Here is a 19,595-nt window from a genome sequence, read left to right as displayed (position 1 = left end):
CTTCCCCCAGACCAAATTCTAACTGAATGCTATAAATTTCAATGTTAAAATAAACAATTGAAGACAAATATAATTGAAGCTAAAAATTAGTTTTCATGTCCAGCACAAAGTTCTAAATTTCAGAGCATATGTTTTCCTTTAGAGGCAAACCCATTAGGTGCCCAGAAATCATACATTGCCAGATTTATGAAGGCAGCTATTAGAAATGGCATTTGTGCTACGACAATGCTGAAGGAAAGAGCTGGTCAAATTCATGTCTGACTAACTGGTATACATGAGAGCTTATTTCTATGTGCTACTTCTCATATCATATTTATATTTAACATGATTATCTAATCCTAAATAGATGAAAAGTGAAAATAATTGATTATAATTGAAATGAGAAAAAATAGGCAGAGGCTGAGGTAAGCCATTTGTTCCAGGATTGGATGTGCAGCACAGAATATATTTTGCTGCCCAACAGATGACGCTGCTGTTTCTTTGTTCGTGTGCAATTGTTCCATTCGTGCATCACATCCGTTACTGGAGTGACTGCACCCACACTGCCCGGTGCCTGGACACAGCAAAACCAGAGAGCTTCAGGGATTCTTTAGATGGCATTCTGCTGCCCAAATAACTGTTTTCAATAAAGCAAGTTATTGCTCTGGATTAAAAAAAAGTGATAGAAAAGATGGGTGCAAATACCCAGCTGAATATAATTCTCTTTTCTTCCAGAAACAAATTCTGACATGCACATCAAGGATGACCTCAAAGCTATGTATGCGTAGTAACATAAGACATTAGAATAAGCACATGAGATATTAAACTGCAACGTACTTTGCAACTTTATTGTTACTGAGCCTAATTATTAACAAGGATTTATCATCAATATTGATCAGCATTAAAACTCTGTCCTTATGGTAAAATTCTTATAAAAACGTATTCTGAGGATGTCAGTCTGTAAACTGAGGAGGCATTTGACCACTGCATTTTTTCCTATGTGCTACTGAAGTGCGACACAACATCAGCTCTGCAGCAAAAACTTAAATGCTGAAATATTTTAGAAGTTATTAATTGCTATGTGTTCTGGTAGAGATCCTATTGAAAATCCATGTTCTCCAGTAAACCTGAAAACTCAAACCACTTGTATGGGACTTATGTCCTCTTCTGCTCTAGATTTTTTGATAAAATACAAACAGGGAAGTGGAGTAATTAATTTATTTATTTATTTTTGCCAAATCGTGGTTGCTTGAGGACTTGTGTCAAATGACAAGCTGGTCTCTTGTCCCGTTCATCATGAACAGGTGTTCTAATTACCAAACCTCCACCACATTTGACACCGTTATTAGCTGTCTCAGTTGAGGAACAAAGGATTGATTGGGTAGGGGTATAGAACCAGCCTTTCATTGCTGTGGGGAAGCACCTAAAGGTCAAGGTTAATATACATTAGTGGGGGGCAGTATTGCCCATTGCCTATGCTGCTCTTGTGCTATTAATCAATGGAAGACTTTAGCTTTATGAGCTACCTATGGCGGGAGTTTTAATTAAACAATTGCTTTAAATTGCATTTTTTTTCTGTATTATATGAAAAGCTGGCAGCACTTTTTGATACTCCTAACAAGAACAACAAATCTCCAACAAAAATAGCAACATCTTGTGTTCATTTTATATCCTCAAACATATACTGTACCAAATAAAAGGGCAAGGTACACATCCTTCAATCAACATAACATAGAAAAATGCTTATGCTTATGAAATGAAATACAGCAGAACACACGCACATGAGTTCAACAAAGTTGAATATTTGACTGGCCAGTAAAAAGTGAAAGCACTTACAGCAAATAGTCTTCCCCATCACTGGACCCATTTTGTTCTTGCCACATAAGGTCCACCTGCTGCTACCACCTTTCTGATTTTATATTCTTGAAGGGTTTATAACAAGAATTTAATACATAACTGATAAAAGGGCACTAGTCTCATCAGCTTCATTTGAGATCAGCATATTGTCAACATAATCACACAGCGAAGTCGCATTATTATAAAAGTGCACCAGCATCTTCATTATTTATACACTTATTTTCAGTGGTCTACAGGACATACAAATGAAACATTCTAGTATGAAATATGATTATGGTAACTCAAGATGGAATGAATTTTCTCCAAACTATTTTTTTTTCCTATTATGTGAATGTAAAATAAATATGGGCCTGATAGTCAGTCAGTGAGCTGGAACTATACCAATTTGTATCAGCCCAGGGTTCAACACTATATATTCATTTATAGATCCTAGTCACACTCAGACCCTTATGTGACTTATTAATGGTTTTGATTTAGAAATGAAGCTTTGAAGTAATTATATAGTCACATGGAATTCATCCAATATACATATTTAATATAAATTATTGCTTCCTGATTTTCACAGAAGACCTCTGATTAGATTATCTGGTGCTTCCATATTGTACTTGAAGCTGGATTGCGAGGAGAGAGAAGTATATGTAAGCCACCTTTACAATTTCCTGACTCTGCCCAGCAAGAAACAAATAAGGACTTCATTATAATGCAGAGGAACAGAGACAGTTATTTCCCTGCCTGAGGTCTCAGAGAATTGTTCCAGCAGTTGAGCTAAACAATGTCCTGACTATCTCCTTAGCAAAAGAAATGGAATGAGTTGGCATAAGCTGCTATACCAACTCAAAACTCTCCAGAGATCCCTTTTTCACAATGTGAAACCTCAAAGGGCTGCACTACGAAAACCAGCTGTAGTGGAGCTGAAAGTTTGACCTCTGGACTCCAGCACTGTGCTCGTTTTATGTGTGTGTGACTCCCACTGACACCAACTGAAGAGTCCAGCACATGAGGACAGCAGAATATTAGACAAAAAAAAATGTACTATGTGAATCTGAGAACAGAGTATTATTCTCTTGTGTCAAATTATTGCTCCATCTGGTAACATTAAGTGAATACGAGTGACTATTAGAGCTGAATCAATAAATTGAAACAATTTGTTTTGTGAGTTACTTTTTCACTTCAAAGAATGCCTGTGACTCTTTTACAACTTCTTTAAGTATATTCCAAGAAACTTGGAAGGATTTTTTTTTTATTTTTTGGTTTGTAAGTTACACGTGATTGCTCATATACATCACACTGCTCTGTTACTCTTCTCTGAACAGGACTTCTAATACAGTTGGGATAAAAGAATGCTGCAGCTGACAGTAGAATTTAGTTGATATAACTGTTTTGGCATATATAGTGAGCTAACCATTGTCACCTTTGTTAGTAATTTTGGATTCTGAAGGTACACTTCTTTTCTTTCAGAGAATACGTTGCAAGCATTCTCTGTTACTTGGGAAATAATTTAAAAAAGGAAGAGCAAAACAATGCCAATATTCAGAAGATCCATCTCCCTCAAAGAATGGATTTAGATCAGTCAAAAAGGTTGTATGAACCATCAAGTTTTAAAATATATCAATGATTTTGGATTTAAAATAAGAACTCCACATCAAATGCTTTAGATTATAAGGCATATTTTGCTCATATGTTCTCTTCAAAACATGATTTACAGCTCTGATTTCATTATATCTGCTTCATACCTTTCCTTGATGATGCTAACATTAGTAGAGACAGCACAACTCTTGTAACACTGATGAGAACCTAGCTATTCCAGGTGACTCATAAGCACCAAAAACTGCCTTATGTCAAACTCAAACAGACCTGCCTTGTAGCATAAGAACAAGATGAGGCATTCTTTAAAAATCAAAATATTATCACTTCAGGTAAGTGTTTAAAATTATAATTTAATTATTGCAGACTCACCTTGCATTTCTAGGACTGGCTGTTGTCAAATTAGTTAATGCTGTCACTACAGCTTCTTTTACCTCTTCATTACCACTGCTTAGCAACTGTACTAGCTGAGGAATCCCTTTGAAAGAAATAATTATATATATGAACATTTCAATAAGCCATGGAAATATGCAAAATTGTAATATTCTCCTTATAATCAGAAAAAACCCAAATTCACACTTCATCCTTTCCCACCTTACTTACCCTGGAGTCCAAGGACACATTTACTGTCTATATTCTCACACATGGCAGAAATGGCTTGGGAAGCAGCAACTTTAACTTCATCATTGTTAGTTTCCAAAAGGCTTAGGAGAAATTTCTCAACCTCTTCCCAGTGTAAGATTTTTCGTATTTCAGCTTTAAATGAGAAATAACAATAGCATTAATCTGCATTTGTTTTCCAAATCAGTGAAACGACATTAATTTGATTCCATTTAGTTGTTGGAAATATTTTGGTATATCTTAGGCATCAGACACTAAGAAATAGGCACAAAGGACCTGAGCCAAATCCCATCATAGAACATCCTGAGTTGGAAGAGATGTTCAAGGATCATCCAAAATGCAGCTCTTGGATTAGGCTTCACTGAACTCTGAACCAAGCCCAAATAATGACTATTAAACACAGTATAAACATACATGGCCCAACAGAATGCAAAGTTTGTTCTCTGTAAGACTTTAAAACCACAGAATACATACAGGCTGGATGGAAACAGCTTTTCCAATGCAGCAGATCAGACTTATTCAGGATTGCTTGTTAGCATAAATATTTCAGTTTATGCTAACAAAGTCCAAATGCATAAAATTGAAGAACATACCAGTAAACGTACAGTTAAACGTGGTGAAATACCACTCAATGTATTAAAATAGCCAAAAAAAAGGCAAGGAGCATTACAAAGAACATTTTCTGCCCACTTTGCAGAGAATTTGAATGCTATAGTTTTAGCACAGTGTTCACTGCTGACCTACACTGCACTGACCAGCAGCAGCTGTGGAAGGAAAGACGCTGCTTCCTCTGCACAAGTAATAACACAAAGCACCCACAAAGCATCTACAGACATCTGTATGTAGATACCAATAAACTGATCAACTCCCTCATCTCAAAACTGATGAGATCAGAAATGCAGGTGTTCCTTAGAAAGATCCCTGAAAGAAACTTTCTCATGCAGACAGGCACTGGAGAGCACGGAAGCTCTACAACGAGAGTCAATAAACATTTAACCTTATGCATAATTTAAACTGGACTAATTACATGCTGGAAGTTATATCTACATAGTAGAATTTGGAATGCATTAAAGAATTTCAGGAACTGAGAAGTCACTGGGACTTCAAAATATTTAGAAATTTTACCACTGCATGCTACCGTTCTGAGGGATCTCTCCGTTGTTTGGATTGTTGCCCCCCAAATAAAAAAAATAAATGAAAGGGAAAAAAATATTGAAAATATTCTTTTAGATAAGTCTGAATCTGTAGTGAATAAAAGTAAACAAATACAAGTCCGCAAAGTCAATGAAAAGCAAGTTTGATCGAAAAAGTAATTAGAGCAGAAATGACTCAAAGCATGGAGATGAGACAGGTGCAGATGATTTCTCCTTTTCAGTTCAGTTTTAAACTTTTTTAGAACCCTCAGATACACAAATGAAATCTCAAAACAACAAATAAAACAGGGAGGGTTTAAGTGTCAGCAGAACTTTGGGCACAACCTTGATGCACATCAGCGAGTTCTCAAGAGAAGGCCTCAATTTTGGGATGAGACTATTCTGACCAGTTGTCAAGTGTGTTCCTCACCTGCTGCTTGCCAAGGTAGTCCATAATCCCTAATAATGATCTCTAGAGGTTCTTCATGCCTCAGTCATTTGTTTATTGTACAGCAAGTTACTTATTTGTTTACAGATTTTCTTTAAAATTATTCTTGCTTTTAAAAGCAGCTATGATGATGGGTAAGCATTTATTTTAAAAATAATTTATGCCTATACAAAATAATAATATGAATAAATAATATGAATGAGTGAAAATAGTAATTAAAATACTTAAAACAGAAAAATAATTTTATAATAATGTGAAAATGATCTTGAAATTGAACTTACAATAAAGAGTATACATGTATATTTAGGAAGTTAGATCAATGAAAATTATTAATATTTCAATATGCAGGTGCCAATTCTACCTAAGGGATGAACATTTTCTGCTCATCCTCTCTTTGTGTGTATGAGTTGTTTCTTTTGTGTCTTTTACTACAGACTAGAAAGACTGCACAACTGAAAAGCATAGTTTATACTGAAGTACTTAGTATGTCAGTGCCAACACAAATTTTACAGTGATTAATTTCTTGACCCCTAAGTGATTTGAATACATTGATTTAACATGAAGGAAAATAAAGCACACATGACTAAAAGAGTTTGGAGTATCAACTATTCTGTTCAGATTTTAATGCACTGACCCCACGGTGAGACAACATTTATTTTTCAATATATTTTCCTATTTCCCCCTTTTACCCCAGAATAACGACGTGAGTTCTACTGATTACTTTTCAGATCACTGTCATCACCTTATGGAATTATTTATACCAATTTCAATGAAAAAGTTCATGTTAAAGAGTATCATGACCTCCCACTGATGTTGAGATAAACAAAGATCTGTATTATGAAAAGCATTTGTTACTCAGGCTACAGAGCATGTTTAGTGTGCTTCCCTTTGAGCATGAGATGCATTGAGATACACAGAAAGAATGTGGAGAGCTTCAAACCAGAAGTTTGGCAGAGCAAGCATGATCATCACTTTCTCCATGTACACTCCAGCATTTTGTTGCTGGTGTGTCTGGCATTGTCAGGGGAAAATCAGGCTCTCCTTAATCAACAGTCCAGATAATCCACTCACAGACATTCAATAATTTATAGCATTAGATTACAATTTAGCATTCTGAAATGACTACATTATTTGGTGGCCAAGGCAGAAATCACAGTACAATTCACCAGTGTAATTCTGTGCATACAAAACAAAAAAATCAATAAATTAATATAATAAATTCAGAATTACGTTACAGAACAAAAAAAAAATTCAGGGACAAAGGCATAATGCCTATGTATAGAAATATGATTCATTTTAATGCACTTAAACAAAGAAGCATCCTAAAGATGCTATTTAAAGTTTAATATCATGTTTATACCATGTAATTTATTCTGATACTGAGAATAATTCTTAAGGGATAAATATATCTTATAAGAACAACACCAAGTTACAAGAGTCCCTTTCCAAAGGGTTGAAAGGGACATAAAACAAAACTGCTTGCTATGATCACATCTATCAGGGAAAAAAAAAATCAAATCCAAAACCAAATTCCATCTGTCAACAACAGTAATTTCAAAACCAGATACTGCTGTATACTCAGCTGCCAGGATTAAAAAAAGCCAGCTAGATACATGTTCTGTCATGGCAGAAGTAGGTTTTTCATTCCAATGAAAAGCAGTATTTTTTTACCCAAGCATACAGGAAATGTTGGTAAATTGCAACCATGATTATCAAACCTGAAGAATGTGGGTATAGCTATTGCAAATTTAATGAAAAAGTCACTACAGAACTAAGAGCTGTGTTGTATTACACTGGACTAACATCAAAGCAAGTACTGGTATAGTATATGTCAGTGTTGCATTTTGGATAGGCTGTTTAGTATGCTCACAACTAGAATCCAATCAAAAACCAAAACCTGAAAATATTTCTGTTTTCTTTTTGCACTTGGGCTGTTTCTTATAATGGCCTTTGCTTTTCACTTCAAGGCTGACTTTAGACCAGTATCTCTAGTTAGCTGGAAAATTTTCAGTGTTTTTGGGGACTACACTGAGCAGCAAGTTTACTGGACTGTATTTTCCACTGCACCAGGACAAGGAGTTTCCTGTTGTCTAACTGGGTGTCACCAAAATTCCACAGCTTGAAAGCAAATATTTTAAATCTCCTTTTGATGTATTTCCCCAGCTTGCTGCATCCATACTAACTGTCATAGGCTGAAGAAGAGAGCAAACCCTTATAATGAAACCTCATTGACTCCATTTGTAAAGAAGCATGACAAGAAGATGCATCTTCACTGACGGTAACATCCCATGATATAAGATCAGAGGCAGTACTGTAATATATTATGTGTGGTTCTTGCAACCGTGCTTTAAAAATGTGCTCAGACATGCTTCTACTAACAGCTGCTAAAATATTAGGCCACAAAAACTGAAAAAAAGTGTGAAAGAGGAAAAGAAGGCTATGCTTATTTGAAAATAAATATGATAAAGGAGGAAGATGCAGTAGAAAGCAGTGGGAGCAAATATAAATCTGCTTAGCATACAACTTACAAGCCTGTCACAGGACTATAAAAATGACACTGACAGTCCTAAGTAGCGTAATAAAATAACAACACAGGAAAATACACAAAGAAAATACTGACATAAGAAGGTCCCTTCCTGTCTTTGATACCTGAACATTAATGAAAACAATTTTCAGTGACTTGCCAAGCTTCCAAGAGATAATGACAAAAGCAAAGAAAAACCCACAGAATACTTGGACATTCTTTCTCTCTATCATTTTCAATCCAAATAATTACAAATACTCAGGATATCAAACTAAGCAAGGTGAGAAAAGAATCAGAAAGATAGCATGGGGAGAGATGAAAGGAGGTCTGAAATATGGCAGAAAGGAGAGATTATTTTATCCACGTATTAAATTAAATGACCTATTTTTAAAATACACATAAAGCCACGATTCAACCACAAGGTGCCAGAATTATGAATTCAGTATTTAAATTTTACTGTCATAAAAATCCCTTGACAGAACTAAAATCTATAGTCAGAAGTATGTTATCAGTTACATTGCATTTTGTTATATAACACTACTTGGCACATGTTGCAACTCAGTAGCCAATGTATGGAAGGAATTTCAAATGTAGTTTGATTAAAAGAGCATCCTTGTGGGCATAAATGATGAGCATGTTCTGCCTAATTCAGAATTCCTCAGTGAATTAAAGAAAAGTATATAAAAAATAACTATAGGGTGAATAATTATAAAAAGATTACAAAGCAACTATTTAACTCCCCTGGGAATATTAATCTGCAAGCCATTTGAAAGGTTTCCTTTCATGCCTCTGTTAAAGGAATTTGTATTTGAAATTGCCTGACATTTAGAAGAGCAGTTGAATGCAAAAGGAAGTCAGCTTGCAATGAAGTCTTAACAGATAGAGGCAGAAACAGTGCCAGCAAAGGTGGCTTAAGATGGCAGTCAGCTGGCATCACTAAACAAAAGACAAGCATCATATTTTCAGAGCTCCATTTTCCTTTGAGGATAGCATTTTACAAGAACATATTAAAATAAAATAATAAAAATAAATTGAAAACAAATTGCAGCAAAACCATAACATTTTCAAATACATACACATATATATATATATATAAAATCTAGCATCCAATTGCTGCTCTGATTGCTGATTGGCAAGACTCATCACTGTAATTAATTCTTCCCTGTGTTTTCCTCAACACAAGTACTACCCTCAACCAGAGAAGATGATCTCATTTGGGATAAAACTTTACTTCATAATTTCATGTCCATGGATTATTGAAAAGTCACATACAGTCATAAGCTGCCTTGGTAATTGCCTTTGCTGCATTCTTCTGAATATCAGGAACAGTAGAGACTTCTAAAAATGAAACGAGCTTTTTAAGGCCTCCTGTCAGCTGAATCTGTTGCAGAATATGCACATCTTCGAGGCAATTTCCCAACACAGCAAGAGTTTCGCCATGTAGATCGTTGAGTTCCTAATAAAAAATTTTTAAAAAGCAAAAAAAACCAAACAACCTTGAAATCAGGACTAAAATATCTTAGGTTTTTAAGTTTGTAGGATAATTGTTGCAACTGTCTTTTGGACAGTTTATTCATATTGCAAAGTACATATTTACAAATTCATATTTTAATATAATTTATTTGATTATGACTTAAGATCAACACAATTTATTAAAAAATAGTAAAACTCCAGAAGTTTTTAATTTACATCAAAGTGGGCTGGACAGGAACTCAGAATGAGCCTTTGATCTTAAAACTTAACAAACTTCACTAATATCTCTATGCATTATATTTCCCACTGCGACACCTGAACTCCAGAAGCACTAAACTGAGTCTCATAATAACATAAACTATGATAGGAAATTGTGTCTAAAGCCATTATATAAAGTAAACTCAATTCAAAAACTGAATAATAAACACTTTGAGAAATGTCTTTGCTTCTTTTCTTAGTAAGCTAGATATCCTAGCTTATCCTATTTCTATCAAAGTTCCCTAAAAGTAAGTAACTCTTTGTTCTTATATCTCTCTTCCATAAAATAAGTATTATTACTCATTAGTCATATAAACATCAGCACCAAGAACAAAAAATCTTTTAAGGCAAGTAAACCGTACATTATTTTCCAGTATATTCAGAAGGCAATCTAATCCCTTATTTTCTCTCAGTAATATCCTGGTTTCTCTGTCTTTGCTAATTGCCTCTAAGGTTTGAAGGGCCAATGACTGAATGGTCGGATATTCAGATTCCAGTAGTCCCAGCAAGGGTGGAATTACATTCAGTTCACGAACTGCAGCACGGTTTTGAAAATCCTGCAGTAAAATATTCCAACAAAGAATGTTAGTGATAGAGAATATAACAATAAATCAATTTCTCACTTTGCAGGAAGAACACAAAAAATCTGATTTCAGGCATTAAAAAATGAGTCAATACTGCAGAGCTTCCAGTTCTGCAGACTTCTTTGTTTTAAGCTAAGAATCAAAATGAATATAATCAAGCCCCAAGAACCTGAAATTCTAGGGGTTTTTTTTGCATGACTGAAGTATACAAATGAGTCAATACTGCAGAGCTTCCAGTTCTGCAGACTTCTTTGTTTTAAGCTAAGAATCAAAACGAATATAATCAAGCCCCATGAACCTGAAATTCTAGGGGTTTTTTTGCATGACTGAAGTATACACCACAAAATCTAGTCCTGTATAAAAAAGCCTATTCACTCTTGATTTTACCATGTTTGCCTCAACATAAATGTTTCTTTGAGAAAGTTTTTAAATTTAGTTTCACCATTTTATTTACCTCCGTGGGAGGAAAACAGTTTTTTGCACTCTGCTGTGGTTGCCTGGTTATATCTTCTTTTGTTTTAGTAATTATAAAATGACAATTTAAAATTTCAACTTTAAACAGTGAATGTGCAGCTTAATAAAAAGACAGTAGTTGATTATATTAAAAAAGAAAATAAATAAATAAATTACAATTTGCTTTTAAATAGCTTATTGCACATGTGCAGCATGCAATTATCCTTATCAATATAAGCAAGCACCAGGTGCAGTTATCCAGATATACCCGGTAACAAAGACAGCGAGATAGTAAAAAAGGAGAAAGAGTAAAATGTGATTCTGAATAGACATGCTCTGATGCCCCAAAAGAGATAGAGTTATAAACTGAATTCATTACTGAATTGATTCGCTTAAGCCATGGGAAAGAACTGCCATACAAATGCACCATTCTTTTGCTAAGCAGCATATGGATGACATTAGTGGAAGTAGCCAATAACGAATCTATTCCTCCCAGAATGGAAAGTAGCTGTTGACAGCATTCACCTATCATTAAAAAGATGTTCCAAATTGTGCTATGGACTTGCCGGTCAAAACAAGAAACAATGCAATTGGTAGTTCTTTAATTTACAGGATAATTCCAACCTTTTGGATAGACAGATTACAACTCTCATTACTAAGATTAACATTCTTCAACTAAGACAGAAGGCAATTATTATTTAGTTTTAAAAATCTGAACCTCCTACTGATTTTACTTTTACTGAAGTACAGCACAGACAACTGCATTAAGTTTAACAGAATTAAAAACCAGCTATATTCATAACTAATTTAATATTTAGGGACTCAGGTGCAAGGACTCAATGTTTCAGAAACATTCATGAGCACTGTGGAGTAAAGGAAGTAAGTATTTTTAAATTACTAACCCCACAGAGAATGTCAGGGGTAGGGAATGCAAATGCTTATCTGCCTCTGAAGTTTAACACAACAAACAAGAGCAAACTTTACCTGTGACAAAAGGTAGATACACTCAAGTGAATTCTTCGTAACATCAGGATCAGGGCTACCTAGCAGTCTAATAAGTGGTTCTAACCCACCTTGCTCAAATATTTTTACTTTAATAGTATATTCAACAGCCATATGTGCTAGACAAAGAGTAGCAAACTCATGGATAACTACATCTTCTGTGGGGAAAAAAAAAAGAAACATTTTGATTAAGTTTTATTTAGTACAGAATATTTTCACTAATTCAGTAGTGAATTAATTTTAATTTAAAGCATTTTTTGAAGTCAATAAATAATAGCTGTTAACCATACAATAAATAATAGCTGTTGACCATAAACATCTTGTTCCATCTGTACAACACAAAACACTACTCAGTGAGCTACAGAGCTACTCCTATAAAAGCACATACCTATTTAACATATACTAGGAAAAATCACATTACAGGGTAGATTTTATTAAATTGTCTGATAAAATGGCAACCATAAATAATTTCTGAGTGCACTTTTGCCCAAGGAATGAATACTATAAAGTACCTTCGGGAGCCAGCTGTGATATAAGTAGATTTGTGACATCCAGTTCCCTCAGTAACTTCTTGACATCATCTACAATGAAGTAAATACAAATATGCAGTTTTGTGTTTGGCAGTGTTGGCTGAGTAAAGAAACAGAATCTGGTCCAAGCAAAATGTACTTATGGTTATTCCCTGAGTGACAAAAAGACCTGACTGAGAAGGACGCACAACTAAAGTTAGACCAAGATCATAATGGGCCCAGGAAAAAAAGCAGAGACTTTCAAGTTGCAGGTGACATTCTTTGACATTTGATACACATGAAGTTCCCCTATATTTCATTGAAACTTTACTCAAAATACTTGCATCTAGAAAGTTCTGATTAAATATTGCACGATTTTACTTGCCAAAGAAGTCATACCCCAATAGTTAAAAATATTTGTGTTTAAAATTATCAAATTACAAGCAATCCTTCTGTTATTTAGTTTTCAAGCCATCACTTTGCAATTTCATGCTAATGCCAGCCCACACAGCAAATGGAAAACACGAATTACACAGGTCTTACTAAAATCACAGTAAAGTCTTTCAGATTGCATTTCTAATGTTGTCAATGGCAAAGTAGCAAAACCTCAACCCTTGGATAGAAAAATCAAGTAATATTTTTTGGGACAGTCTTCATATGACTGGGCTGTGTTGTTATTATCAACATATTCAACATGTTGAAATGGGAGAAAAAAAGGCATGAGTTTAATTTACTTTTAAATAAAAAACCAATTAAGATGTGAATATAAATGGGAGAGATTTGTTCATTCAAATCCATGTTTGTGCAGCACCACTGACAATATGCTAATGCTGAATTAAAAGTAATCTAAGAGGGCAAGGTCCAGTGCAGCATGACAAGCTGGTAGCAGCTGATGAAAAGAGTTAAGAGTGTGGTTGGGATATCCTCATGGAAGGCAACTGGGTAAAACATTCACTAAATTAAGACCTGTTTAATTACATTAATTAGATATAGGTCTCTAAAGCACTATAAAAATAACAGCCACTGAAACTCAACCTTACATTGCTTTACTCTGGGCCATTAATGTAGGATTTTTTGACATGATCAACCTCTTGTTTTGATGACCACACACTGAAAAATAGTAAAACCTTGAGATTCTTACTATTAGAAGCCATGATGCCAAATACCATGATGGCATTTCTGCGTACAAGTGGATCTTCGTGTGAGAGGAGTTTATACAGATGTTCCAATGCTCCAAGACCAAGAAGTGTCACTTTGTTTTCATCACCTGAAAAGGAACTGGGTTAAAAGCCCAAGAAAAAGGCCAGCAACCTCACAGTTCTAATGAATCAATGCAAAACCACTACCAATCTTTTAATGAACAGTAGAACCAAAGAAGAGAGGCCTGACAGGTCCTTTGAAGATCATCTGATTTACACCCCTAATAAATATGAGTCAAATAGTTCCAAGGATTAACAGTATCTCAGATTAATTCACTTTTTTCAAGCAAAGGCTGCTTCTGTCTATTGGATACTCCACTCATTTTCTGGAGACAAATGGAAGTGGAAGTACAAAGGAAAGCTTCTCATTTAGCAAAGCACAGGTGAACGGTATCAGGAGAATACTGTTCACCTGATAAAATTCAGGTGAATACGCATTTTATTTCCCTCCTCTCTTGCCTCCCAATTGCATCTTCCTCAACATAACAGTTCACTGATTCTGTGAATCCTTACTATCCCTCAATGGAAGCCACTACCAGGATTTGTACAATTAGTTCCTACCTGAGATTTCTACCACGTGAGAATGAAGTGCTTTGTAGCTGAATAGGTGCTGGACATGCAGAGAACAGAGGAGTTTAGTGTGATTACAGCCTTCTGTTCCTGCTCACACAAAACACACACAAACCCCAAGAAACAAAATCCCAATCCTACTGCTGTTCTCAGTTCCCACAACAGCTTTATAATTCATTTTATAATGGACTATGCCTGCCCTTCCTGGCTACAAGTGAGAAATGTGAGAGGAAACTGGAGATCTATACTCATTCTTAGGCCAAGACATGATTGAAATGGCGGAGGTATTATTTATTATGGGACTTTATTTACTAGCAACACTCCAAAAAATTCATTAACTGCAATTAATTAACTGAAAACAACTCCTCCTCTTGTGCCACACTGCAAAGTTACAGTCTAGTCTTCTGGAAGATTATGGGGATATCTACATTAATAATTTAAGGGATTATTCTTTTAGTATAAAAATAAAACACTTAACACATCTATCCTTGTGCAGTGTGACATATTTTGTTGTGCACAGGAGGGAAGGAGCCAGCAAGAGTTTATGGTTCATAGCTGTCTCCCAACACTCCACATTCTCTCTTCACATATTCAGAACTTGATCTCATGCCCTCAACCAAGCTTGCCATATTAAGCAGAACCTAAATATCTTTCAGAACCCAGTGACTCCTAGCCAGCTGTCAAAGACTTCAGCTCTTCTCTCACAACTTCATCAGTGTTGGTAATTTACATCAGTATAATAATCAGTGTATAAATGCATCATTTTAAAAAAAAAACATAAATGGAAATTAAAATTAAACTAGATTAATCAGGGCAAGAATATCACCAGTGTATAGCAATATGAGTGGTTAATATCAAATAACATGGAATAAGTAGGAGACAACTTAGGAAATTACGTGCTAAAATAAACAAATTTGAGTCTTTGTGATACAGTTGTTTGTCTCCTGAGCACCTTGAACATGATGTTTAGCTATAGATTATACAGGGACCTTTGGAAGATGTGGAATCTTGGAGACTTGTTAGGTTCCCAACTCATACAGAAGTACACTTGATAAAGGAGGCTGAGCAGCCTCCAATAAATCACCCACAGAAATACTGACACAACAACTTTGTGTAAAAATAACAGAAAAAGGCTGAGAAGTTCTTGTCATTGAAAACTGAAGATTAAAATTACTACACTGCTACAGACATTTCAAACTCCAACATAAAAAAAAGAATTCTTTCTCAACTGCAGATCTGTTGCTTATAAAAATCCGTATCTAGTGTATATTTAAAACGAGCTCCATTAAAAATAAATATAAAATTCTCCAACAAAATGATAAAAGTTTCCTTCATGCAAACTACAAGACTTCTTTATTACTGCAGCTACAGGCTGGATAGACATTTCAAAAACCTCCCCAAACTTCAACTGATGCCTTTGAGGAGAAAGTAAGATTCCAATGCTAGGAAATGAAACAATTGTGAACTACTATAAAATCTAAACAGTGCAAAACAAAGCTTATTGCAAAAATACCAACCTTTTGATGCAAATTTATATAGAGCATCGCATGCTTTGGCCAAAACTTCATTTTCAGGAGAACGAAGCATTAGCACAACTGTTGCTGGTGCTTTGCTTTCAATCAATAAAGGATCAAACTAAAAACAAAACCAAAAAAAAGGGAAAGAAAAGTTTGATTTATACTGAGTCTTTCTGTGTGTTGCAGTAGATTCCCACATTTCGTTAAAAACAAAATAAAATCTTGTTTGATATCTACACTGAATTAGAAATATTAATGAGTTGCTGTTTCCTTGGAAAAGTCCAATTTTTTTAATAACAATTAGAGTCATTGTTGAAAAATTAGAAAGAATAATTGACTTCCAAATAAACATAACCATGATTTCATCCCCTATGATGACTTTGGGAAAACCTTCACGTTTCCCTGCAAATCTAGAAAGTTCTGAAGGTAACAAGCTATGTAGTTGTTATACATGTAAGAGCATTCTGAGACTTCAGAACCAGGCAAGAGAAGGTTTTTTTGAGCAGCTGTACACAGAGCCTGTGGACTCAGCAGGTGTACAAGGAAGAGGATTTTGTTACTCTGTGGCAATATCACTTTGCTGCTGCTTAAAAAATAAAAGAACACTTTCTGTGCCTTTGTCAGCTCAGTTCACCAGCTCACCATGATCCTGTACTAGATGAAGTACTTCCAAGATATAATTCCTGCTCACCCAGCTAGAAATGATACAAAGGTTTCATTTCCATTTCTGAGCTCTCTCATGCAGAAAGAAATCTTCCAACAAATCAAACAGTTTTCAGCCTCTTAATAGACTCCTTAGGACTAACATCACTTGAGCAAGCGAATGCTCTAAAAAAGCCTTTTGTTTCCTAAAAAGACTCAAGGAATTCTGAAAATTCTACTCATTAAAAAGTTTTAAGCTTCCTTGTATTTAAAGTAATTGCCCAGAATGGAAAAACTGTCTTCTATCCTCACACTTTAGGCCTGTATAGTATCTGCATTACATACAGAAACTACTAGGTACTGGAGTCATGCAGTTTCTCAAAAACAATGTATTTAACTTTAAAACATGGTAGACTATAAAACAGTAATACACATTAATCTAAAATATTATTACTATATATATACACATGCATACATATAAATGTCAATCATTTGATTTACTTCATTAAAAAAATTTCTAACAGCTATACCAGAGGCACGTGTACAGTATTTATACATTGATCTAATACCAAAGTCAGAATTGCATTGCTCCATTTTCAGTGTTTCTCATGTTTACAGGTAATTGTACAAACCCCATCTCAATGAAGATTCCTAGGATTTAACGACAGGTTGGCACACGAGCGCAGTGAAATTAGTCTAATCCCTACACACCTGATTAGACATTAGATTTGCTATTACTGTATGCAATATTCAATAGACACTTTCCTATTAAAAGCACTTCTGTGTTTAAAACGCAGTAAAAATAGTCTCTGAAATCAATGTATCTTTAAGAATCAGAGGCCTGAGTAAGTGAGTGATTAAGGAAGAATTTCTTTACTGTGTGGTGACTGTGCACTGGAACAGGTTGCCAAGAGAGGGTGTGGAGTCTCCCTCACTGGAAACACCCAAGAACCATCTGGATGCAATCCTGTGCAATGTGCTCTGGGATGACTCTGCTTGAGCAGGGAGGTTGGACCAGATGACCACTGTGGTCCCTCCCAACCACACACACACTGTAACTTTGTTCATCAAAACTATCACAGAACTGTTTATGACTTCTCCTTATCATTATCTCAGCATAGCTAGTGTTCAACCTTTTTTTTTTTTTTTTAATCCAAGGCTTGCATCTAGATCTTCATACATTATTGGGGACTCTTCCTGTAATGGCACATACAGGACATTATGTGCTAGATTAATATACCTGAAGTTACAAACAACCTTGAATTAAACACAGAAATTTAACTAATTTGTAGGCAACAACATTTCAATCATTCAGTTTGTATTTAGAAAATAGCAAGTTAAATGAAAAAGAAAGCTAATGTGCCTTTGATCTTGACTTTTGTGTATGTTTGACCTCAAAGCCATTAGCAACTGAAGAGCATTTGGGGTTTGGTTTTGGTTTGGGGATTTTTTTGGTTGGTTTTTTTTTTTTTTTTTTTTTTGTTTTGTTTTGTTTTTTTGGGGGGACTTTTTTGGGGGGGTTTTTTTGTTGTGTTTTTTTTTTTTGTTTCTGTTAGGTTTTTTTTGTTTCTGTTAGGGTGGGGTTTTTTTGGGGATGGGGGGATGTTTTGTTTTTCATGCATTGGGTTTTTTTTTTTTTTACTTCCATCAACTTAATTTAGTTGAAATTGAATGTAATACAAAATATGTTTCCAATCAGACCAAAGACCCACCTAGTCCCGCATCCCATCTCTGACAAGGGCCAAGTAATAGGTGTGGGCAAGCAGACTATTAAATTTTACTTATGTTCCCTCTCAGATACCAGCTCTGCAACCTAGAGAACTGGAGAGCCTAGGGATTTTATCTCTGTGTTCAGAGAGTCCAGGAAAATTAGCTACATAATTTTTAAGCCATCTGTATTTTAACACCCTTAATATTTTGAGACACAAGTATCACAGTTAAAGATTCATAAAATAACTCTTCTTTGTTTTAAAAATACCACCTGATAATTTTATTTATCCTCTACAGTTCATTCACTATAAGAAAAGGTGAAATAAATTACACTCACTTGCCGTCCCTGTATATTCATAATTTTATAAGTTTCTATGATATTCCTCTTCACAGTGATTCCTTCTGAGAATGAAGAAACCTACTCCTTTGATCTTTCGTAAAACAGAGGCCACCCTGTCTGTTCTTCTTGTCTTTCTTAGTTCATTCTTTGTTCATTCTGTTGTCTTTCTATAGTTCAGGTCTGCCTTTTTGGGATGGGAACACCAGAACTGTTAATGGCATTCATGTGCATGTACAGGGCATGTGCTAGTAACACAATGTTCTGTCTTTTATTTTTGGAATTTGAAATTTTGTACTTAGGCACTTTCTCCTACTTAGGAATTGGATGCCATTTTCATGAAAATATCCACATTAATTCTGATACACTGGATGACACAACTGCAGAAAAAAAATCCCATGACTGGCAACTTCTCCCCATTGCAAAATCTGAAAAATAACTTGTTTTCTCACCTTTGCTTCCTACTTTATAACTAGACATTATTGCTACAAGAGTAATTTCTTTTCATGTGCTCATCTTATGGGAGTGAAAAGCCTGGTCTGAAAACTTTTGGAAAAGCTAAGCAACTCTATCAATCAGAACACCACTATCCAATAGTATGGTCTAGACCAAAGAACTTAAATAGATTTCATTGCTCAAACTTTCCTCTACACAAGCACTATTGATTCTTCCCCATTACTACCATATTTACCCTTGGGTTTGGTTTTGCTTTTATCAAGAACTATTTCTACCAATTACCGCAGCACAGAAGATAAACTTAATGTAATTATTGCTGCATTTTCTTTAGAAAACAAAATTTTCTACCATCCAGTCTTCTAGTACCACATTTTCAGATGTTAGCTATTTTTCATTTAGCCCAAGACCTGGGCAAACACTATTCCTTCCTACTTGGGCAATTTTATCACAATTATTTTAGTGATTACCACATTGCTTTGTCTTCTGACACAAAAATAAATAATTTTGCTTTTCTTTCATGACTACAATCACCTAATAGTGTCGCCCCTAAGAAGCTTCTCGCATCTAGTCAATTTTAATAAGCTTTACTGCTACTTTTTGCATCTTTGCTAGTTCTCTCCCAAAATATTTTGATCCAGGGTGACAGTGCTTTTACATCTCATTTGGGAGTGGAAGCATTTTTTGTTTTCTCATTTGGATGAAAATCCCACCTTTTGAAGGATGTATTTATCTGCTAGTT

The 19,595-nt window shown here is 35.0% G+C and overlaps 1 protein-coding gene across 1 annotated transcript in view; it reads right to left on the bottom strand.

Moving 5' to 3' along the window:
• Positions 1-19,595, bottom strand: part of ARMC3 (armadillo repeat containing 3) — a 51,460-nt gene that overhangs the window by 27,990 nt on the left and 3,875 nt on the right. Inside the window, exons 2-9 of the mRNA XM_041408627.1 lie at positions 15,712-15,829; positions 13,567-13,692; positions 12,429-12,497; positions 11,899-12,074; positions 10,240-10,434; positions 9,419-9,602; positions 4,024-4,176; positions 3,793-3,898 (exon numbers count right to left, since the gene is read on the bottom strand). Coding sequence (XP_041264561.1) covers positions 3,793-3,898; positions 4,024-4,176; positions 9,419-9,602; positions 10,240-10,434; positions 11,899-12,074; positions 12,429-12,497; positions 13,567-13,692; positions 15,712-15,829 — 1,127 coding nt within the window. The remainder of the gene's footprint in view (positions 1-3,792; positions 3,899-4,023; positions 4,177-9,418; positions 9,603-10,239; positions 10,435-11,898; positions 12,075-12,428; positions 12,498-13,566; positions 13,693-15,711; positions 15,830-19,595) is intronic.

This window comes from Onychostruthus taczanowskii, unplaced genomic scaffold, assembly GCF_017590055.1.
Source record: "Onychostruthus taczanowskii isolate IOZ18803 unplaced genomic scaffold, ASM1759005v1 scaffold3, whole genome shotgun sequence".
In the NCBI taxonomy this organism is placed as follows: Eukaryota; Metazoa; Chordata; class Aves; order Passeriformes; family Passeridae; genus Onychostruthus; species Onychostruthus taczanowskii.
This window is presented reverse-complemented; position numbering and strand designations above follow the sequence as displayed.